Source organism: Metopolophium dirhodum, chromosome 1 (genome assembly GCF_019925205.1).
Source record: "Metopolophium dirhodum isolate CAU chromosome 1, ASM1992520v1, whole genome shotgun sequence".
NCBI classification, from domain to species: Eukaryota; Metazoa; Arthropoda; class Insecta; order Hemiptera; family Aphididae; genus Metopolophium; species Metopolophium dirhodum.
The window spans coordinates 104,818,536-104,841,049 of record NC_083560.1 but is presented as its reverse complement, the minus strand read 5'-3'; the positions used below and the strand labels follow the sequence as shown (position 1 = coordinate 104,841,049).

At 29.5% G+C, this 22,514-nt stretch overlaps 1 protein-coding gene across 5 annotated transcripts in view; it reads left to right on the top strand.

The window, feature by feature from the left end:
- LOC132934516 (glutamate decarboxylase) overlaps positions 1–22,035 on the top strand; it is a 116,317-nt gene extending 94,282 nt beyond the window's left edge. For all 5 annotated transcript variants that reach the window (XM_061000832.1, XM_061000830.1, XM_061000831.1 and 2 more), the window contains 6 exons: positions 416–495; positions 3,955–4,194; positions 11,221–11,299; positions 13,816–13,965; positions 14,090–14,284; positions 17,215–22,035. In XM_061000832.1, the coding sequence (XP_060856815.1) occupies positions 416–495; positions 3,955–4,194; positions 11,221–11,299; positions 13,816–13,965; positions 14,090–14,284; positions 17,215–17,388 (918 nt within the window). In that variant the 3' untranslated portion in view covers positions 17,389–22,035. The remainder of the gene's footprint in view (positions 1–415; positions 496–3,954; positions 4,195–11,220; positions 11,300–13,815; positions 13,966–14,089; positions 14,285–17,214) is intronic.
- Positions 22,036–22,514: the final 479 nt, after the last annotated feature.

Genomic DNA, 22,514 nt, shown 5'->3' with positions numbered 1-22,514 from the left:
TTTTTCTGAAAAAAGATTGGTAGGTATAATGAAAATTAAGAGATTTTATTTCGAGTGTTCTGTGCCTATCTGTGATATAATAGTAATAGACAATAGTAAATACCCTCTACGAAACCGTTTTAGCTAAGATTTTACACCATCGGGAAATACATTTATTATAATGTGTACTGTAGTGGGTACATAATAATATTTATCAGAACTTTCTTACTTTTTATTCTGCAAAGTAAAAATACAAAAATTTGTTATTCAACTAGAAAAGATTAAAAGATTTTTATTATAAAAAATATAATATCATAACGTAGACTGTATTTATCAACGAAATGTCGAGATAGCAGCATAAATATAAAATTTATATTATGATACTATAATTTAATTATAGTATATCATATTAATATTATAAACTTTTTTTTTTCAGTCTCATTATTCGGTTAAGAGTTGTGCTTCAGTATGTGGTCTAGGAACGGACAATTGCGTCGATGTACCAAGCGATGAAAGGTAAAATATGTATTTTACTCGTATGATTTTACAAATTATATTCGATTTACATTATTATTTTTAAATATTTTAATGCTTTGGAAAAATGTTAAATTAAAATGAAGTATAAAATACTCGAATTGTAAATACCTAAAAGTATGACGATGATAGTTTTTAAATCTAATGGCTATTATGGCTATATTTGAAATTTTAAGTAGTTCATTTTTTTTTTATTGCTGTAATTTGTTTTTAACATAAATTATAATATCATGGTAATTTATTTAAAATCAAAAAAACCTTAGTTTAAATGATTCACGTTTAGCTATTTTCTTTTTATACCAAGCCATTTTTCAGCTTCATCGATTATATGATTTGAATAATTTTTTAAGTTGATTTTTTTTTATTAAACTAATGATATATTCAATTTAGACTAAAAATTTAATAGAGATTCGGTTTACTGTATTTTTTGTTTTTAATTTTAAATTATGAATATCTAATTAAAACCGCACATCCTATAGTTAGTTTATTAATTATAGTTTATAAAACATAGGTGAAGATAATACATTTTCGTTTATTTTATTCAAATTATTTAAAAGTTATTATAGTACTTCTCTTATAATATGCAGAATGATGATAAAAGTAATACAATAGTTATAATTTCATAAATAAAATCATAAACTCCTAGATGAAACAGCAAACAAATATGTATTATTACAATTTGCAAGTTATTATTGTTAAACCATACAAAATATGTTGTCAAGCGTTATACATTACTAAAGCAATTTAAATAATTTTTGTATTTAATGACCGCATAATTAAATTTTAACATAACGTACCAATGTAATTAAATATTAATTGCAAAATTATAACTTCTATCATACCGGATATTCCATAAATATGGTAAATAAACATACTTTATAATCTTAAAAAACGAATAAATACTTAATAGTTATCCTATTATTTATAATATTATTGAATACGCTACACAAATCGCACAACAATAGTTTAAATCAAAAATGTACCTATTATATGCATAACAAGGTTTTACTTAAAAATTAAATTTTCCTAATCTGTAATTTGTTTTCAATTAACTTTAATACGAATATAAATGTAAATTATTGTGATATATACTAGACAATTATAAATAACTACCCCGTAAAATGTCCGTTTGCTACATACACATATTATTATACCTACTAGTAATATTATTTAAATATCATAAGTTTAAATTTGTCGTAAAAATAAAAATTAATTAAATCATTTGTTTTAAATAATATTTATTTTTTTTCATCAAATTTCTTCAATAAAAGTGAGAATTATGGACAGCACCTCAAAGAAATACATACTAATACATACAAATGTTTATATTTTATAACTATACATTTATCATCTTTTTTATATTAAGAGGAAGCTACACTGTTACTTGTTAAGCCTAATTATTAAATTTATGTTAAGCAATTCGCATTTAATTTTGTTAGTTTTAATATAAAAGTTAATCGACATATTATTATTAAACTTAAAAGTTTAAAACCTAGTTATAAGTTTGTAAAATATACATAAAAGATATTTAATTATGATTATAACTTACCATAATTTGAAATATTAAAAAAAAATATTCTCTGAAAGAACACAGATAAAATATAGAATGTAACATAATACATAATATTGTAACTACATTAAACAAGTTCATTTGCTTTTAAAATTAAAACAAAACGTGGACTACTGAACGTAAATTATCAATGTTAGACTATGACGACAATATATTTCAGGTGTATTATTCTCATAATTGTTCTTAATTCTTACAATTTGTTATCAGTTAACACTTATCAGTCGATAAACCGTAGTATAGTCGATATAGTCGATATAGTCGTATAGACATAATATGTATACGAATTGATAACCAATGTCAATATAATAGATTTCCACTGAAAATGTACTGAGCATCCGCCTTAGGTTAACTTACAATATAATAATATGCTATATTTTTTTAATAATCCCCACATCTTTCTCTCACTGTTTTCAGACCATTTTTTTTATAGGTTTATATGATTATTTGTGTCGACTGTCAACTCTCAATGGCTGTAAGATGTATCATACAATTTATGCACGTATACATCCATCGTCATTACTCATTAGTCATTACACATAAAAAAAAAATTGATATGACACATGGTTAAATAAAAATGTGTATATTAATAATTACTGTACAATCGTCATTCGTCATATACTAAAGTCTATAACCTTTTATTGTATTTTTCAACAATTTATAATTTTAATTAAAAAAAAAATAAAACGTTTTGAGAAGGGTTATAACTTACAACTCCCGAACCACAATAATTGTTGTGGAAATAATATACTTCATAGAACCCGTTCTGTTAAAACGTCTGCGCATGTCTATTGATTTGACAGCTAAGGTAATTTTATTCGAAGTCAGTAGAATCACATTTAATATCACATTCGAATAATTCAAGTGTAATTTCGTCTGTAGTTTTGGTTTTATTATAAAATATGGTAATTTGTATACACATAAATCCTCCAACTTTTATATCTTCAATACCCATCACATGGTACCACAATGTAATTGTAGGGGTGAACCCCACATGAATGTGTGTATTAAAAATGCTTAGCTCCCTCTGAACATATTGCCGTGTCGTGTCCATAAAATACGAACATAAAATACAATTTTCCATCTTCCGCTCAGATTGCAGAACCATGTAATCCGTGTAATTATATACACACTATATATATATATTATATCAAAATGTTGTTCTTAGGAAATGCATATAAATACAAAAAAAATGAAAAATAGGATTTAAACTGGTGTTATTTATTTTTTCAGCCGGAACAAAACTATTCACACTTTTAATAATTTGTATTATAATTTATAGGTACTTGATCAATATTTACTCATACTATTTCAATCTATAGAAATAGGTACTTATTCAAAACTCATTATGTAGTGAGCTTACATTTAATATAATATGATGAACAATAATTTATATAATAATCAATTTCTATTGCAAAAACAGTTTAAAGTTTAGGTTTTCGTGTACTTAAAAGTATAAGCAGAAATCTAATAAAATAATATGTCAATAGTATAATACGAAAATCTAAATGTATAGCAGTAGACAGTAGTGTATACCTACTATAATACTTTAAAGCTTAAAGCGATTACTAAAAAATGAAATATTTGCATTAAACCTCAAGTTAATATATACCTAAGTTATAACTCGTAATAATAAAAGCTTAAAATAATTATAATCATTATTCATTAGTCATATTGTTTTTTTTTTATAAATCTATTGAATGGAATACAATTGAATTGCATTATAAATACATATAATTTATACCTAGGTATGTTATAATATGTATGTAAAATGTTTTTATCAAAAAATAATACATGTCGTTAAGTTAGGATTTAAGTTGTTCTCTATTTTTAATCAAGTTTTATTTTGACGTACATAACTGCTTATGACTTAGGGGCCGCATGATACCTTCTGAACTGGAGCGCCTCATATTGGAAAGAAAATCCAAAGGCCACATACCATTTTTCGTCACTGCCACTGCTGGCACGACCGTTCTTGGGGCATTTGATCCAATCAACGAAATTGCGGACATTTGCGAAAAATATAAGATGTGGCTGCACATCGATGCTGCCTGGGGAGGAGGGTTGCTACTATCTCGCAAGTACCGACATCCCCGTCTGGATGGCATTGAACGGTAAGTATTTAGTTTTGTATTATTAATTAATTAAGTTCTCATCGATATTTTTCGATGTACCATGTACCTACTTGCCCTATAATTATAGCAAACATGTACGACCACATAAAGTAATAGGTACTATTGCTATGATATGGACATAATTTGGATGTTCGTATTATAAGTAAAGCTGTTATAGTTGGTACTTGGTACGATTGACGGTACGCCCACTCACTTAAGCCTCAGTCTTTAAGGTTATATATAATCGTTTTAATAATGAATATGTATAAAATCGAGTTTTTATTTACAGTGTTTTCACGCATTTTGAGATACCAAGGAGAAAACTGTTTAATCATTTAATGTATTTTATTAAACTATATTACGCAATAGGTAATTGTGTAATAATATTATAAACTTTCGGTTCTGCAAATCAAATATCAATAATAATTATCGGCATTTCTCGTCGTTTCATTTATAAAAATGTTCAGAGAAATAATAATCTTGTCCAGTTCCGGTTCTTAATATTATTAACTTAATAAACCTCCTTGAAATTAGCAAAGTAGTTATAATATTGTAGTTGTATATAACAAACAGCTTAATGCATTTTAGACTTGGATCACACTTTGTAAATTATTGTCGGTCCGATTCTCGGGGATCGATCCGTAACTAAACCACAACACCCAAAATAAAATATTATAATAAAACGGAAAACGCACTATTGCGATCAAATTAGACAGATTCAAAATTAGATTTTTATCGACACCAACGCATACATTTATAGCAATTTGAAACTGTTTATAATTTATGACTTTTATTTGAGTTATAAAAATTCATAGATAAGTACTACTAAAATTGTTAATATCGACAATAGTAAATTTTTAAAACTAGACAAGTTTAAGAATTACTTGCATAAAAATAACAAAATACAAGCAGGGTGCCGTCAGTACGTGATGATTGCTAAAAAAAAATCGGTAAGGTTCAGCGTTTTGACTATATTGCAGCTTTATCGTATTTGCAATTAATAATAATAATTATTAGTCAGCGCTCGGCTTGTATATTTTATTTGCATTTACTAAATTTTTTTTCACTACACGTCATTTCCATCGTAGTGTCGTCGACGTTCAGTTTTGTCGGGGTCATCAATGACCTGTGATAAAACAACGAGTATGTATCAAATACAAATCCGTTATGAATAACAATAATGATTCGCGACAAAATATGCCAATAAAGAATAAAATGACACTGGTGGTTTTTTTTATTATTATTATTATTATTATTATTACTGCTTAGCAGTATTTAGGTTGGCGGTCGGTTAAGCGCGTGATAATTAGATTTCGAGCCGGCACGTGTCGTGTGGGTAGACGATGATAAACGAAGCCCAAGCCAAAGGGTTTTGTGGTAAACACAGTGCAAACTGCACGATAAACGCATTCCCGGAGGACTCACTATCGTACGATTCAATGTGTATGTGTCACTGGGTGGGCTCCGCTTGCGGGTGTGTGTGTTTGTGTGTATATCTACTACCGCTAATATCACGTACTGCAGCTATTATATTTATACAACACACTCGCTGTTACGACGACACCCGCGTGCCCGCAACAGTGGCCGCGCCTCCCCTACGCGAGCGCCGCGTCCCTCCGAAGCGCTTAATTGAATTTTAATGTCCGTTCATTAATCAAACGTCTACCGTCTGCCCCGAACACACACGACCCTAACCCCGCTGTAAACAATATTGCTCGAAAAAAAAAAACTAAATTTCCATTCCCGCGGCCCCAATCAGTTCGACGTAATCCTTTCGCGTGATCCTTCTGCAGCCGCGGTTTCGCCTGTTTGGATTTCGCCGCTGGACCCATTACAGAAGACGAATTTTCAGCGAAAACAAGCCTTAAACGCGTTTGTTATCGTTGTTATATACCTATATAATTGTTGTCGTTGTAATAACAACACGTTCGTCGTTCTCGTCTTATCGGTAGGTACACTCTACACTTATTGTATAATATATACATCGTGATTATATTATGAGATAATACAAGTAATAAAGAAATTCCTATCATGTTTCAGTCCCAGTTTCGTTATTCGTATTATAATAATATTATACGCGTCTATAACACAATATTATTACCTATGTAAACCCGATATTATTACGTGCGTGAATTTACTACGAAACGATAATTATTTGTTAATAGTGTTATTTATCAGTCTACGTTTTTTATCTTTTCATAGATTAGCTAAACATTGCTTTATTCTTAAACGAAAACGTTTGTTATTATTTACACATTTTCAAAGCAGTGGCTTTATTTAATTTTTTATTTCTCAATTATATTATTGAGACATTTTATTTTGTCTCTACTTAAATTGTTAGTATTATTATTGATTTCATACTCAAAATATAACTGTCATAGTCAAATTTAAAAAAAAAAATATAGAATAGATGTATTCATTTTCAATTATTATACGCTCGTCAATCGCTGTATTCGACTATACTTTTTTATCTTTTCAAAATTAACTATTAACACCATGACTAGGGTGAATTGCCTACGGTCGGTCTATGAGCTTAGGTCCCTCCTATAAATCCTTTAACATAACAGTTGTCCCGACCTACGGTAGTTCACATACATTTATGTGACAACTCGTCTAGTATATGGTCATTAAACATGTATATTAATGTAGGCGGAGGTATTACTCTAGACGTCACGCATATTATGCAAGAGTGTTTTACTAACGATCAAAGCCCAAATACTTAAATTAATATCGATCGGAAAAGAAAAAAAACATGGCACTGTTTGCGTAATTCAACGCGTGCGATCTGTGAACATTGCAAGCGTTATGCGATGGTATTTCGTATTATAAACGCGAGAGACACACATAATGCTATAGGTAGTAGGTAGGTATATATTATTATACAAGGCGATTCACCTAGCACGCTCAACCCTCTTCTATTTTTCGTTAACAAAGTAACTATTCAGATTCTGATTTTTTGAATTTTTAAGTATACTCATGAGTGATGAGTCATAGGCGTCATATTTTTAAATACTTAGATAAATATTACATGTAAATTTATATTATTAAGGATTATTATCCTTAGCACATAAAGTTAAACTTAACTCGCAGAAATATTTAAAACTGTTTAAAAACATTGTATTTTTTATGTTATGCCAAAACGTAGGTACTATTATCCATGTTGTAGGAATAGGGAAATAAGTAGTTAATCCAAAACGTAATACAATTTAATTATAAATATTGTAATAAAGCTTGAAATCAAATTAAAAATATTATAATCCTAGAATGTTGAACAAATTTGAATCGTTTTAAATATCAATAGTTAAAAAAGGTGGGTAAGTGGATGTCTCTGCTGTATAGAAGGTTACAAGTGGGTCACTGTAATGGAAGGTGTTAAATTTGAATTCAATGATATAATATCATTGTATAAGAAAAACGATTCTGAGCGAAAACGGTCAGTCAGCCTATGATATTACCAAGTATATTTGATGATATTATTGTGAATAAAGTAATTTATATATAACCTATTTACGTGGAGCCTTTTTTTAAATTTTCAATCCTTAGCCATAAAAGTTAAACATTTTATACATTTTTAACTACAAAATAATTAATAAATTATAAATTTGATATATGTTGTCAAAATTTGAACTTTAAATGCTTATAAAAAAAAATGGGCCTATGTATTTTTAATATTTTTCAACTGCTATTAAAACTATATATCAGGAGCCTTATATTCAATTTTCACGCTTTTTTATCCAACTGGTGTGTCGCGAGCATTCGTCAAGCGGTCTTCTGAAAAATGTCAACTATTCGTTCAAGAATAAAATTATAAAAATTAAATTAATAAAAGGTGGGTAAGTGGATGTCGTTCTGCTGTACAGTAGGTTACAAGTGGGTCACTGTAATGGATGGTGTTAGATTTGAATTCAATGATAAAATATCATTGTATAAGAAAAACGATTCTGAGCGAAAACGGTCAGTCAGCCTATTACCAAGTATATTTGATGATATTATTGTAAATAAAGTATAATTTATATAATATAATCTATTTACGCGCAGCCTTGTTTTCAATTTTCAATCTTTAGCTATAAAAGTTGAACATTTTATAAATTTTTAACTAAAAAAAAATTATCAAATTTATAATTTGATAAATGTTGTCAAAATTTGAACTTTCAATGCTTATAAAAAAAAAATTGTACTTATGTATTTTTAATATTTTTCAACTGCTATTAGAACGATATATTAGGAGCCTTATATTAAATTTTCACGCTTTTTTACCCAACAAATACAATTTTATTGATATTTATAGAAAAAAAAACTAAAAAAATTGAAAACTGACAATGGTAAATGACGTAAACAGCTCAAAAAGAGTCAAATTATTTTCAAAATTTTATCGTGTATAGAAAATGCTAATACAAACATTTTGTGAAATTTTAAAGTATCTATAGTCATACGTTTTTTAATTACAAAAAAATAAGAAAATCGTTACATGAGATATCGAGTGAATATCAAATGTTGTAAAAATATGAATTTCAAACGCTCATAAAAATTTAATTTGACTTTCTTGTAGACATTTTTTTTTTTGATAAAGGTAGACAAACTTATGGATAATCTTATATTACATTTTCAAATCTTAGATTTAAAAAGAAAAAATTTTATGAATTTTCAATTCAAAATAATTTGCTAATTTTCGTGACTTTTCAGTATTTTGTCAATATTTGAACTTTAAATGCTTATAAATAAAAACTGTGACTAAGGATTTTTAATTTTTTTTCATCTGCCTATGAAACAATAACCTAGGAGCCTACTATTAAATTTTCAAGCTTTTTTACCCAACAGATAACATTTTATTGATATTTAAAGAAAAAAAAACTAAAAAAAATGGAAACTGAAAATGTCCGTAAACAGCTCAAAGTAAGTCAAAATATTTGGAAAATGTTATGGTGTATAGAAAATGCTAGTATAAACATTCAGTCAAAATTGCATGTACCTACGTTCATTTTTTTTAAAGTTGTACCAAAAACCAAAATCGATTTTCTCAAAAACAGATTTTGCGTAAAAATTTCCGTTTTTCCTTAATTTTTCTTTTGTTTTTCACGTCGCTTTTGAAAACTACTAGGAAATTTTTACTTTTGACCCCCCAAAGTACCAACTAGATTCACTTTTCTATCAGAAAAGTTATTGTTGAAGAAAATCCAAGCACTTTTACTGTCCTAAAAGGTGATGACAGACACAAAAATTAAAAAAAATTAAAAAAATTAAAAAAAATTAAAAATAACACACATCATTGTAAAATCAATACATTCATCGTTCCACTCAGAATCTATTACCTTATATCTTCGAAATGATTTCTCTATTTATAAATGGTTTTTTATTTATTTGAAATGTTAGGAAACATAAAATCGCTTCTACTGAAAAATCAGTATTTTGGCAATAGTACGTTTTGGGTTTCCACCCCTCAAATGCTTTATTATAAAGCAAAAACACGAGGACGGAGGGCGAGTATGCCGGTGAATCATCCTGTAAGTCCTTATGTTTCATATCCCTCGCGCGATTTTTTTTCTTCACCAATAAATTTAAAAACAACGAACTCAGACCAGCTCTGTCCCCAGCGGCTGCAGCAGTGATAACTACTGATACAATAATAATATTGTTTCGCCTTCGCGGTAATCACGTATTTTTATTATAACGTACCTACACAGCGCGTATATAGTCGATTTGATTATTATACGCATCGGGCACGATTAGAATTTTTTTTCCGCTATAATGTTGCCGGGAGGGCGGTCGCGGTGCTGCAGGTCCGTATCATCCTGCAGTAGGTAAATAATGCTCACCCGCAAAGAACATTACCGAGAGCGAGCACCGCAGTCGCGTGCCCCTGTTTTATAGTTTTTCGCGCGGAATGGATGCGAATTAGCCGTGGGACGAAATCCGGGATTATCCGGAGCACCGCGAATGTCTGGCTTTAAACGCGAACTAAGCTCGTCCGACTCACATTAATGCGTCCAAATCGTAAATATCCGAATAGGCCCTAATCCACCACGCCAACCCTCCGCCGCCTCAGAACAACCCCCCACAGAAGGATCGTAGGTCCTTTTATATGCGTTTTCGTCGGTAGTTTTTTTTTTACTTCTCTCCCTATACTACTCCGACACAATTTTTCATCGTTCGTGCAAACATTTTGTTTACCGACGGAATTATCCTCGGCACAACGCGCCCCACCTCCGCGGAAGTCCTTACACCTACCTACTTGGTTACTTATTATTAATTTCCAACCACAATATATGTAACCACACGTGTCCCGTCATATTTAATCCCGTTTCAATATTATAATAGTACCTAACTATCTATATCGAAATCTACGATTAAGTTATTTTAATTTGTTTTATATTTTATTCTCGTTTAAGACTATTAATTATTGTTTTATAAATATTGAATTACCTGCTGCATGCTTAAATACATATTACATGGTACCTACACATTCAACAACAACAGATTCGCTCGCAAGTTGTATTCTGACACGGTGACACAGACATTAATTAATAAATAATAATAAAAAAACCGTTTATAACGATGGTATTCTATAATAATTGGGATAGGAAGTTGATGACTTAAAAAACATTCAATAATAATGTAAAAAATTATTTGAAGATCTAAATTATTTATTTACAATTAACAAGCATGCTTAGATATACAAATAAAAATATTATTTTAATGCAATTTAAAAATAGGTACTTACCTATTGAAATTTAACTAGTAAACTGTATCTTAAATTGTTACTAAATAGTAAATACCAGTAAGTGGTATAACTTATGTAAGCAAAATTTAAATTGATATAATAATCGTATGTACAGTTCCGTAAACTAAGGTAGGTTTTACGGCGTTTTATATACTCAATCAGTGAAAAATAGTTGTGCTATAAAAACTCATTTTTAGGAAAGCTATAAATCATCTAGGACGTTCGAACAAATGAAAAAAATAGTTATCAACTTCTGAGCCCTAGATATATAATATTAAGAATATTTAGTTGTTCTTGTTTTATTAAAGGGCTAACTCGGTGACTTGGAATCCACACAAATTGATGGGCACCCTACTCCAGTGCTCCACAATACATTTCCGAGAGAATGTGAGTATTAAAACATTAATAATCGTTAATAGTTAATCCTTATAAATGATAACATTATATATATAGGTGAAAATCATAATAATAATTAATAGTATGTTAGCTATATGAATCACATAAAATCATATACCTAAAGTGTATGGGCTTTAATTTCAACTGTACGACATGTTCGATACTCGCGATTCGTCTGTCTATAATAAATTATATTTATTGTTTTAATATTTATTGTATAGGTAATAGTATTGCTGGTTTTGGCGTTATACCAAAAAAACAATGATTGGTAATTTAAAGAAAATATGTACACTAAACATTAAACAATGCTCAATATTATAGTCAACGATACATTTTTATTTTTTTTTTTTTTATTGATCCAAACAAAACATCGGCGACAACGGCCATTATTTGTAGTTTTTACATTAATTACAATTGTTTTACAACGATAAATTACTTTACTAATAACGGACATAGAATTATCTATTTGTTACAATAACAATAAATATTGCGCATTTACGCATAAAATAGATACGTTTAATGTAAACTATGTTAAAGTAACAATAATACTGTTGGATGAAGAGCATGATTTAGTGGGACAATAAATTTGTTGTCTTTCAATTGTACCAAAGCTTAGTGAGTATTCGCAGAAGGCTTAGACAGAAATTTGAAGCCAGTATCATTTGTAAATTAAATACGATTTACCTGAATAGTTTATTGGTACCTCCTATTCGTACAAAGTATACCTATGACGAAAAATTGACAAGGTTAAATTTGAATTTATAATTAAATGGTCTGACAGAATACCCATGGGAATTATCTCGTGAAAATGGAATATTATATGAATTGTAAATTTTAAATTACCGACACTGAAATATTTCGTATAAAAGGGTTTTTATTTATTCTAAGTATTGTTATTTCGAGTTCAAGTTGTATTAAACTATTTGCACTTTAAATGTATTAACAAACCTTTTTATAATACTATATATAGGTACTTATTATGCTCGTATATTAAACAATATTGTTTTGGTATTTTTTTTTTCACATTAGTCGACAGTTTTAAATTAAAAATTTGAATTTGTATAGCTTTAAAACAAAGCTGTGGGTCCGAAATGCTGTATAAATTAAAAATAAATGTCCCAAATATACGTTCTACATAAAACGTAAATCACCGAGTTTTTTTTATTAATTTTAAGAAAATAGAATACATTGTATAATAAACGTTAAAATGTTTTTAGCAGGAAGCTTATAGGATCTATGCCACCTATAATAACTATAGTCCATAAGAGGTTAATGGCAATTTCATCTTTCAAATTATCATATGTTTTTTTAACCATGCAATTTAATTTAATTAATAAACTGTCTTCGTCTTTTGCTAAAATTTCCTATATCGCACCTGGCGTGCGACACTGAGACGTAGTCGTCTTGAACTTATTATTATTTCATGTTCACATTACAAAATGTACCAACGTAATGCGTTTACAATTTACTTACGGTTCTGTACAGGTAGTAATAATGTTTTCCTACTTATAGTCCACAGCAAAACTTTCATCTTGTATACCTACATATAACTTATAAGTCTTATATTTTCATTTCAAAATCATCTATAAATAATTGTATAAGCTTTACGGCGTAACCGCACCTGTTTATTGGTTTTAGCCTTTAAATCTCCGCTAATGTTATTTTAAAGTTTTATGGTAATTTATTTATTATTGTTGACATTATGGTATGAATTATAAACCTAAATACACAACAAGTACCTATAAAATGCATAATGCATGCATGATTTACATGTTCGACCTCTTTTCATTTATATACACAATTTTGTTGTTTTTTTAACATAATATACTACATATTTATTTATTTTACTTATAGTCCATACTATTTTGAGTAAAAGTATCTACAGCTTTGAAGCAGATTCTACGTACACATATATAGCAAATAGAAAATAGAATGAGCGGTAATCAATAAGCCCGTGGTATGCGTTGATAAAACCCACATGCCATTTTTTAAAATAAAAAACATTATACTTTGTTTAAAACATTACAACCTTTCATTCCATACCTAATAATACGGACAAACGCTTTCAAAATAACTCTAGTCGTGACAAAACGTATGACCAAAATGTGCTGATAGTAGAGAAAAGTCCCTTATATCAAGTTTGAGATTTTGATAGTTTAAAAACAAAAATCGTCTTTGACGACGTTATATTATGTGATCCTCTACCCGAAACTTTACAAACTTTATGACAATTAAAATCAACTAATTCGAACTAATAATGCTCATAAATCAGTTCGGTTTTATATTAGGTTCCATATTAGTACAGTACGTTAACTATATATATACTTAAAAAAAGTTTCGGCCACCGCCAACCTCCCCTTCAAATATGGCATTGCAAGTACCTATACGAGTTTGATAATCGCCTAAATGTGTCACCACTTTGAAAATTACATCGTGTTTGAGATAGGTAGCTGATATTTAATCATAATAAAATCATATTAAAATGTCACATAATAATATTATTCCAGGGACTGTTGATCAGCTGCAACCAAATGAGCGCGGAATACTTGTTTATGCAAGACAAACTATACGACATCCAATACGATACAGGTGACAAAGTAATACAGTGTGGTCGTCACAACGATGTGTTTAAACTTTGGCTGCAATGGCGTGCCAAGGTATGGGTATAACAACTGTTCGATTTTAGTTGGTAAATTTTACCATTCTTCCCGCACTGACCTAATTCCGATGTAATTTTTTTTCCCGGCCGGCGCGCACTCTACTCCACCGTGTCACGTCCAGGGTAATGAAGGTTTCGAAAAACACATGGACCACTTGATGGAACTCAGTGAATACATGGTGGAGAAAATTAAGGCATCGCCAGACAAATATTATTTGATCCTCGAGCCGGAAATGGTGAACGTCAGCTTTTGGTACGTGCCGAAGCGCCTGCGGAACATCCCACACTCGCCGAAACGTGCGGAAAGCCTTGGCCAGGTATGAGTTTATTTATCAAATTCTAACAGTATTAAATTGATAATAACATGCCTATAACATAAATACATAATAATGTCTAAAGTACTCTAGCTGCGGATGTATTACCGAATCGAACAAAAACAGTAAATTTTAAAGTATTTACTTATACTATGAACATGTACGTTAACTCGTTGACACAGATTTGATATAAGTTATAATAGTTATAACTGATTGAAGAGCTTAAATTTTGGAAATTGTGAACAAAAAATTTCAGAAGTTAAGACTTAGAAAAAAAAATGAAGTAAATTAATTAATTAAATTAAATAATGTTTAAATTACCTATATTATTTCCCACGTGGTACCTATCACTTATCACACAAGACGCAACGATAATGCAATCTGCAATGTCACAAATTTTTTTTTCGAATAAATATACAATGTATTTTTAATATGCTCTGCCTTGTTATAATTAAATAATTTTCAATACTTAGTAGGCACCTACTATTACATTATAATATTTATCAATAGGTATATTAAAAATGTTCTTTCTGGAGTAAAATTATATACTTATAAACTGTAATAAAATATTTTAATCAACATAATAATGATTTCAATAATAATGTAGATAATGGATGTTAATTAAATATATTTGTAGTTTGGTTTATCTAATAACTTTCAGAATACATCGGCAATGTGCCGTCTACACGTAGTTATCGTTTTAATGTTTTCGTTCTAATATGTAATTTAAAACCATTGACTGTAATCTTCTTTAAAATTAAAACTAAATCAGTTTCACAAACAAAATACAATCATGCTTTCGGTTAATACTCATTACTTATGCATAGCACGATTATTATTATTTGTTAGAATAATACATAGTAAGATTGCGTGTAATTCAAATAGACATTAGGTTTAAAACGTGTTACCCCTTTTATTATTTTTACTGTGTAAACAATAATTCCGATAAGCTTGTTTAAACATATCATAACAAATCATAGTGTCCCTTTATAACGTTATGTCCCTCCATTGTACACCCCAAAAATAATTATGCAATAATTCCATCGTAGCTGAAAGTGTACAGATAGTAAACACCTACATAAAAGTTAAAATTACTTCTCTCTTTATTATTTTGATTTTCCAAACGACGTTTTAACAAATCTAAAAGTAGGTACGTTTATACCGCAATAATATCTAGATGACTCAATTAAATATTCTAATTAAATACTATAAATAATATGTTTGTCATTAAGAACAATATAATCTGATACCTATTTATTTCAATTAGTGTTTGAAAAACGGTATTCGTTTGCAACGAACTAATCAAGAAAATTCTTAAGCTAATATTTCAATTATAATACTATATAGTTTATAATATGTACCTGCACAATAGAAACGTTCATGTTTTTACTGTAGGTACAAACATTTATTTGGTAGGCATAATATACTTATAAACTTGTATGAGTTGTGATTTTGTATACTTGTAATTACTAAAATGTTTATACAAAAATTTCATTACAATTCAACTCGTTACAAGTGATACGCGATTTCTAGGTAATCAAAGGTTAACCCACAGCTCAAAATTACAAATGGACGCTACACCCGCATGTGTTGTTTCCGTCTTACAAATGTACAACATGGCAAAAATGGTTTCGCGTGGGATCGAACCTCTCAAAATGTAGTGATATTTAGTACTACAAATTATTAATAAACAATATTATAGTTGAGAACATTATCGGTGAAATATCGTTTTTATTTTATTTCAAATTTGGTCAAATCTACCGTAGCGTCCTCTCAATATATTATATAATATCATTTATATTATAAAATAAGTATTCCTATATTTCAACGACTCACCAAAACGGCCGAAATGTTATGTTAAGAGTTTATAAGTTGTATAAACATGCATGCAAGCAGGCCATACGCATTAACTATACACACACATTTATAACGACGTCTATACATGTATAGTGTATAATACGTTGTCACACCACATTCTTTGGTCGCTGCACGTGTTTGGCCGACGTGTGAATATGTGTGTGCAGGCCATTATAGGAGCCGTTAAAGAGACCCTTTTCGGTAGGTCCACCTACCTGCCCGTAATCTGTACATTATTTCGTGTTTAAATGAAAAATATTTTTATAGCACTTTATTTTCCATTCCTTTTGTAAGAAATCGTATAGTCTCGGCGCCGAACGTTACATACAGATTTTATCTCGTATACGAAGACCCATTTTATATATATATGTATACATTTTTGAACGGAGCCTTAATATTTTATTTAAACGTATCGACCCTTTTTTTTTTTTTCGTTGCAGGTAGGTACGGTATATTATAATAAATAATACTGTCAATTTCTAAGAAAACATTTTCTGTTTATTGTGTATATGCTCTCCGTGGGAATCCACAAAACCTGTAGCCCTGTAGGTGACACGCCACTGCTTTTAAAAGAATATTGTAGTTTGTAACAAGTATAATAATATGTAGTCGGTAGGTACGCTTAACGTTTTTAATCGACGATTATTAAAACTTTAAATCGAAAATGAACGAAAAATATATTACTTTACCTATGCATAAATTACATTTATTATTTTGAATGAAATAAATTGTCATTTGTGAATTGTTACATAAAAAAACTTTTCGACTTTTTGCTCGGGTTTTAACCGGCAGCAAAAATATCAAAGAAAAATGTTATGAAATTATTTTTATTCTAATATGTAAAATATTTTATGATAAAAAAATCATGAAAATTTACCAAAACGCAAAAATGAAATAATTTTACGAATACTGGCGAAAACTGCTCGTCTTGGGAGGTAAAAGGAGCGAAAATATTCCGTCTCCATTATAATATTATAAAGTTTTGAAGTGATTCGTCTCGAATATATAATACTCATAATCGTACCTACTTGTGCATTATTATAAATAATACCTAACCCGTAAAATATGTGTCGCAGATCACGCCGGTTCTGAAGGGCAAAATGATGGAAGTCGGCACGTTGATGGTTGGATATCAGCCCCTGAATGAGTTACCGAACTTCTTCAGGAACATCATATCTAGCGCCGCGGTCACCAAGGAGGACGTCGACTTTTTGCTATCCGAACTGGACCGTCTGGGACAAGACCTCTAAGTCAGGAGAAGATGAAAACGTTTAATGATAAATTCCGCTAGTCTCTATATGTATAGTTCTTATTGTGTTATGATTTAGTAGACGCTATATCACGATCCTCGGTCAATGGCTCTATTCCCACCGTCATCAATAATAGGCGTAGCGTGTACTGCTTTTAAATTAGATAGGTATAAATGATTTCGCATAATCATGAGTAAGCGTTATCCCCAATTTTCCTTAATTATTATTATTGTTGTTGTTATTGTTATTGTAGTGAATAAAATAAATAGTGAGCATATTATTATATTTGTATTTATTATAATTTGCTTCGATCACAAGTCCACGCGTTATACTATATAATATATTATACTATTATGTTTGCTTTTAAGTACATAGACTTTTCGTCAGTCACAACTCGCGAGTATTTATTTTTTGATTCTTCACAATTTTTATGACCCCATTGTGTGTTTTAATGGAAATCCGCTGATGGCAATTTCCCCAAGTACGTGTATTGTAACAACAGTAATAATAATAATAATAATAATAATAATAATAATAATAATAATAATAATAATGCACCTGCTGAGATTGACCACTTCTGTTCAACAATCACACGTTAGTCTAATATTGTTTTAAGTTTTAAATATATAATTTGATGTTTGGTTGTATAATATTGTTCGAATACGTCTAACCTACGACCCGTTAAAACCATAGGGTCCATAGGTCTATTTAAATGAGTCTAGAATTTTTTTTTATAGTTTCATCCCATAACAAATGAGTACCTACCTCTTGATAATTGTTCTATCACAATACATTTTTTTCGATCGCATGATGGCAATAATAAATAATATAATGTATCAATCCGTCACGGCTTGGTACACTAAAGTTAATCACGTAAGACGTGAACAATATTCGAAACGAAAAATCGTTTACCTAATATATTAGTACCTATATTGTTAATTACGGTTTAGGTAACCTTTTGAACGCGATTTTTCGGTTCGGGTGCGTTTGCGTCTTCAATTTAGGTATACATTTTTTGTTTGCATGCTTTTAAAATCACCATAGTGAAGAAAACCCACAAACGTTTTCCCGATCTCAAAACGTTTTTACGGTTTTCAACACTCACTTATCTATATAGATAGGTAAACCATTGTTTTTCTGCACCGTTTTATTCGCACATTTGCACAAAAGTTTTCTATTCGCACCATTGCACTTCAAAAATATTATGCACTTATATCTGTTCTCACTTTCTATACTTCTATAAGCACGTATTGTAATATGTATAATATTATAATAATAACATAATCATGGACGTCCTCACATGGTAGATACTTGATATTATACGCTTAATATTTGATATGTTACTAATTTACTATAACTATTAAAAGCACGAAAAGTGTTGAATTCGGCTATTGAAAAAATGTTCTTATTTTAACATTTTTTGTCCCTATATCATTTTCTTAATGATTAAAGAAAAACCTGGACGCCCTTGAATATACTGTATTATTATATTATTCGATTCAAATATATGATTATCTTAAACTTTTTACTCAATATTATAATTTACAATAATATGTTATACTAATAGCACTGTAGTTACTTCAAATGCACTTTACACGTTTCGCACATATTAATTATTGCACATTTTTGTATATTGTTGATATTATATTTAAGATAATATTCAATACTGTGATATTTATTACTATTAGTCACTTACGAGTGTGATTAGTATTTTATAAGATATCGCAATATTGCTAATCACTTTATTATTATTTAAGAAAATGTTTTCTTTATAACTATACCTACATAATATTATTATTGCCATTACACGATCAGTCTAAATGTCTTTACAGTGAACACCTCCCAACACGTCTCCATTAATCATCATAATATATTACAATATCTATTGTTAATCAATCTCGTAAAACTTTCTCCTTTATTGGTGCACCCTCTCGCTGAACCCTATTCTAACTTGGCGCCCCTCAGTGGACCATGCACGTTTTCCAAGTCATTCATCAAATCTTAAGTACCACCTATAGGCTCTCACCCAATTTTTCCCCTATACACATACTCCACACTGGGTACACGATATAATATTATTTTGTTCTGTACGTACCTAACACCCACATTTTTTTTTTGTCACTAATTGGTCGTCAGTTAGGTTTGTGTTGTTTTAAGCAAAGCTTAAGATTTCTTAAAAGAAATCTATCCAATTGACCGGCAATAGTTATTGGTGGCTGTATTGCTTACGTCCACATCTTGTCTCGCGGGTCATATTATTATAGTTAGGTATACAGTTTAATTTTATAACGTACCTTGCACAATATAGACTATTAGACTTGCACTGTCAAAACTAAAATGAGTGTCCGGAGGGATCTGAGGAGACTATATGATATCTCTTTCGGGCTCAAAATTAGTTCACTTAAACATTGCATATCTGCTGCTATTGCTGGAATTGGTGACAGACGAATATTTATTAATTATATATTATTTAACATTTATACATTTAAATGGGCGGAAACATAACGTTTTCACCCAAATACCATTCACTCTATCCATTTACTGAAACATTGCAAAATACCTACATTTTCAATTTCATGCACCGTAATACACGCATATTTCCAGTAATCCGTTGCCCCTCCCAATTTAAGTAATTTAGGTAATATATCATTAGAGTACACATAGGTACACTATTTCATTTTGTAATCGATTCCACATCGATTCTCCAGTGTGTTATTGTTTTCCCCAAATATTATTATTATTATTATTATATATTTCAGGTTTTTATGAAATTTATTTATATGTATCATACTTATAATATTATAGTCGTCATATTATTACGTTTAACCAATTTTATTGTGTGAGATGACGCCACGCATCGATTACATTTTATTATTACCCACGTTGTGTTTTATTCATATTTAAAGTATATTATTCGGAAGTATAAATTATATAGTAGCCAGTAGGTATATAGTAAAAAAAAAAAAAAAGGAAAAAGTGTATAAAGGCGATTTTTGTTTCTCCGGGGCCGCGAAATAAATAAATCATAGATTGCAATAATAATATTATACCGTGATCGTAATCGATCACACAATAATAACTTTAGGACCCACCTGATTTATTATTATAGAAATATTAATATTACATTATAATATTATATTGTTCAACTGCCCTTCTGAACCGCCAGTCAATTTAAACGGAGAATGGACTTAAACGTCCGTTTGTTTACTAATAATTTTAACAGAGTGATTATATATCTATCATGTATGTGACATTTTAACTGATATTATAATAATAATGAATAATAAAATATACAATAATATCCTGTATTATTTCAATATAAATATAATTGCGATGACATTATACCCTTTCCTTGTGCCTCGTGTTCAAGACGATACAATAACATTATTCACTGCAATATTATTTAATATTATTATAATAATACCAATCTAAGACATACTAATGAGTCAACTAACTAGTAAATATATTTCATAACACGCCTAGCATAACTAAACATTTTTTTTTTTTTAAACACTACCTACTTATTAGATGTTATATACACTATTTTATTTTCGTTTTATAGTCGTTATTATAATATTATTAAATAAATATAATATATAAACGTATAATATAAACTCAGTACAACATACTGTGCTAATATATTATAATAATTAATATATATATATATATATATATATATATATATTATATATAGCTAGACATATTCTATTATATTATAATTGCTGTTAAAATTTTAAAAACGTAATGTGTTGAATATTATTAATAATTATTTTATTGTTGATTATGTTACCTATACATATTATATTATATTATATGATACGATATTATATAATATATTATTATACCTATATTATATTATAATACCCCACCTCACCTAGTATATCACTGTTTTCATTGATTATATCGATGGCTTAGGCCTTAGTTGATAATGTACACTGCGCACACAATATTATAATTAATATTTTCAAAAATCAACTTTTTTAATAGCATTAAACGAAATATTAAATTACCTATCTATATTTTTTGATATAGGTTATTTTATTCTATTAAGTCGTAACTAATTTCATAAAAAAGCTATATAATTTCTAAGGACAAAGAATGATGTTCCTGAATAATTTCATATTGTGATTTATAATACCTATCGCTGCGCCAAGTCATCGATGTAGACTATTTTAGAGTGAAATAATTTATCCAAGCATTGTATGAAGCGTTTGTTATTTTTTTTCTCTGATCTCTTATTATACAATAAGAGGGCAATAATCTTATATATTATTGTTAATAACCACTATATTATACTGTCTAAATTATTATTATTATTTATTATTTTGATTATTATTAATATGTTTGTAAACGTATGGCAGTTCGAATATGGTGATCATTTAGATCACAATACTTGAACTCATAGCCAATAAAATGCATACCTAATGTTTTTTTCGTTGTCATGTTATATTAATATATTATATGTTACCCGCCTAAGAATAAAATATTATTACCGGAGCGTATTCGTTGATGTATACATAAATAAATGTAGGTCTTATGTTAAGCCTAATGCATATTTAATGCTGGTATGTTGATTTGTTGTTTTAAATCTGTTCCATGTAGAAAAAGTATAATAATATAAAATATAACCTAATACATAATACAATACTATTATCGTCTGCTTTTTTTTTTTATTTATTTATTAACCCGTGGCAACTTAAGCCATAGGGTGGTTTTTACTGTGTGGGAGGGTACTGTAGCCTATATAGGTTTTAAACACGTTTACACAGTTTGGTAGATTTTTTTAGTGGGCACCCGTTACCTACTGTGCCATGTCCGGGTGGGAGATGGTTGCAATTCTCTCCGGACACCGTGACTTGCCCGAAGAAAAATGCCACCCACGACCGAGGTTTTGAACCGGCGTCAGTGCGCGTTGCAACCTAACCTAAAGGACGCCACACACTGCAGCGGTGGTGGTAAAATTCTTTTGTCTTGGCGGTGCCGGTAAAATTGTGTCCAGACTTATTTTGCCGTAACCGCTACCGCCACCACCAACCGCCACCGCTGCAGTGTGTGGGGACCTTTAGCTAGTCCGCTTGGACACTTCGTCCCCCATATCGTCTGCTTTATTTTACAATAAACTATTA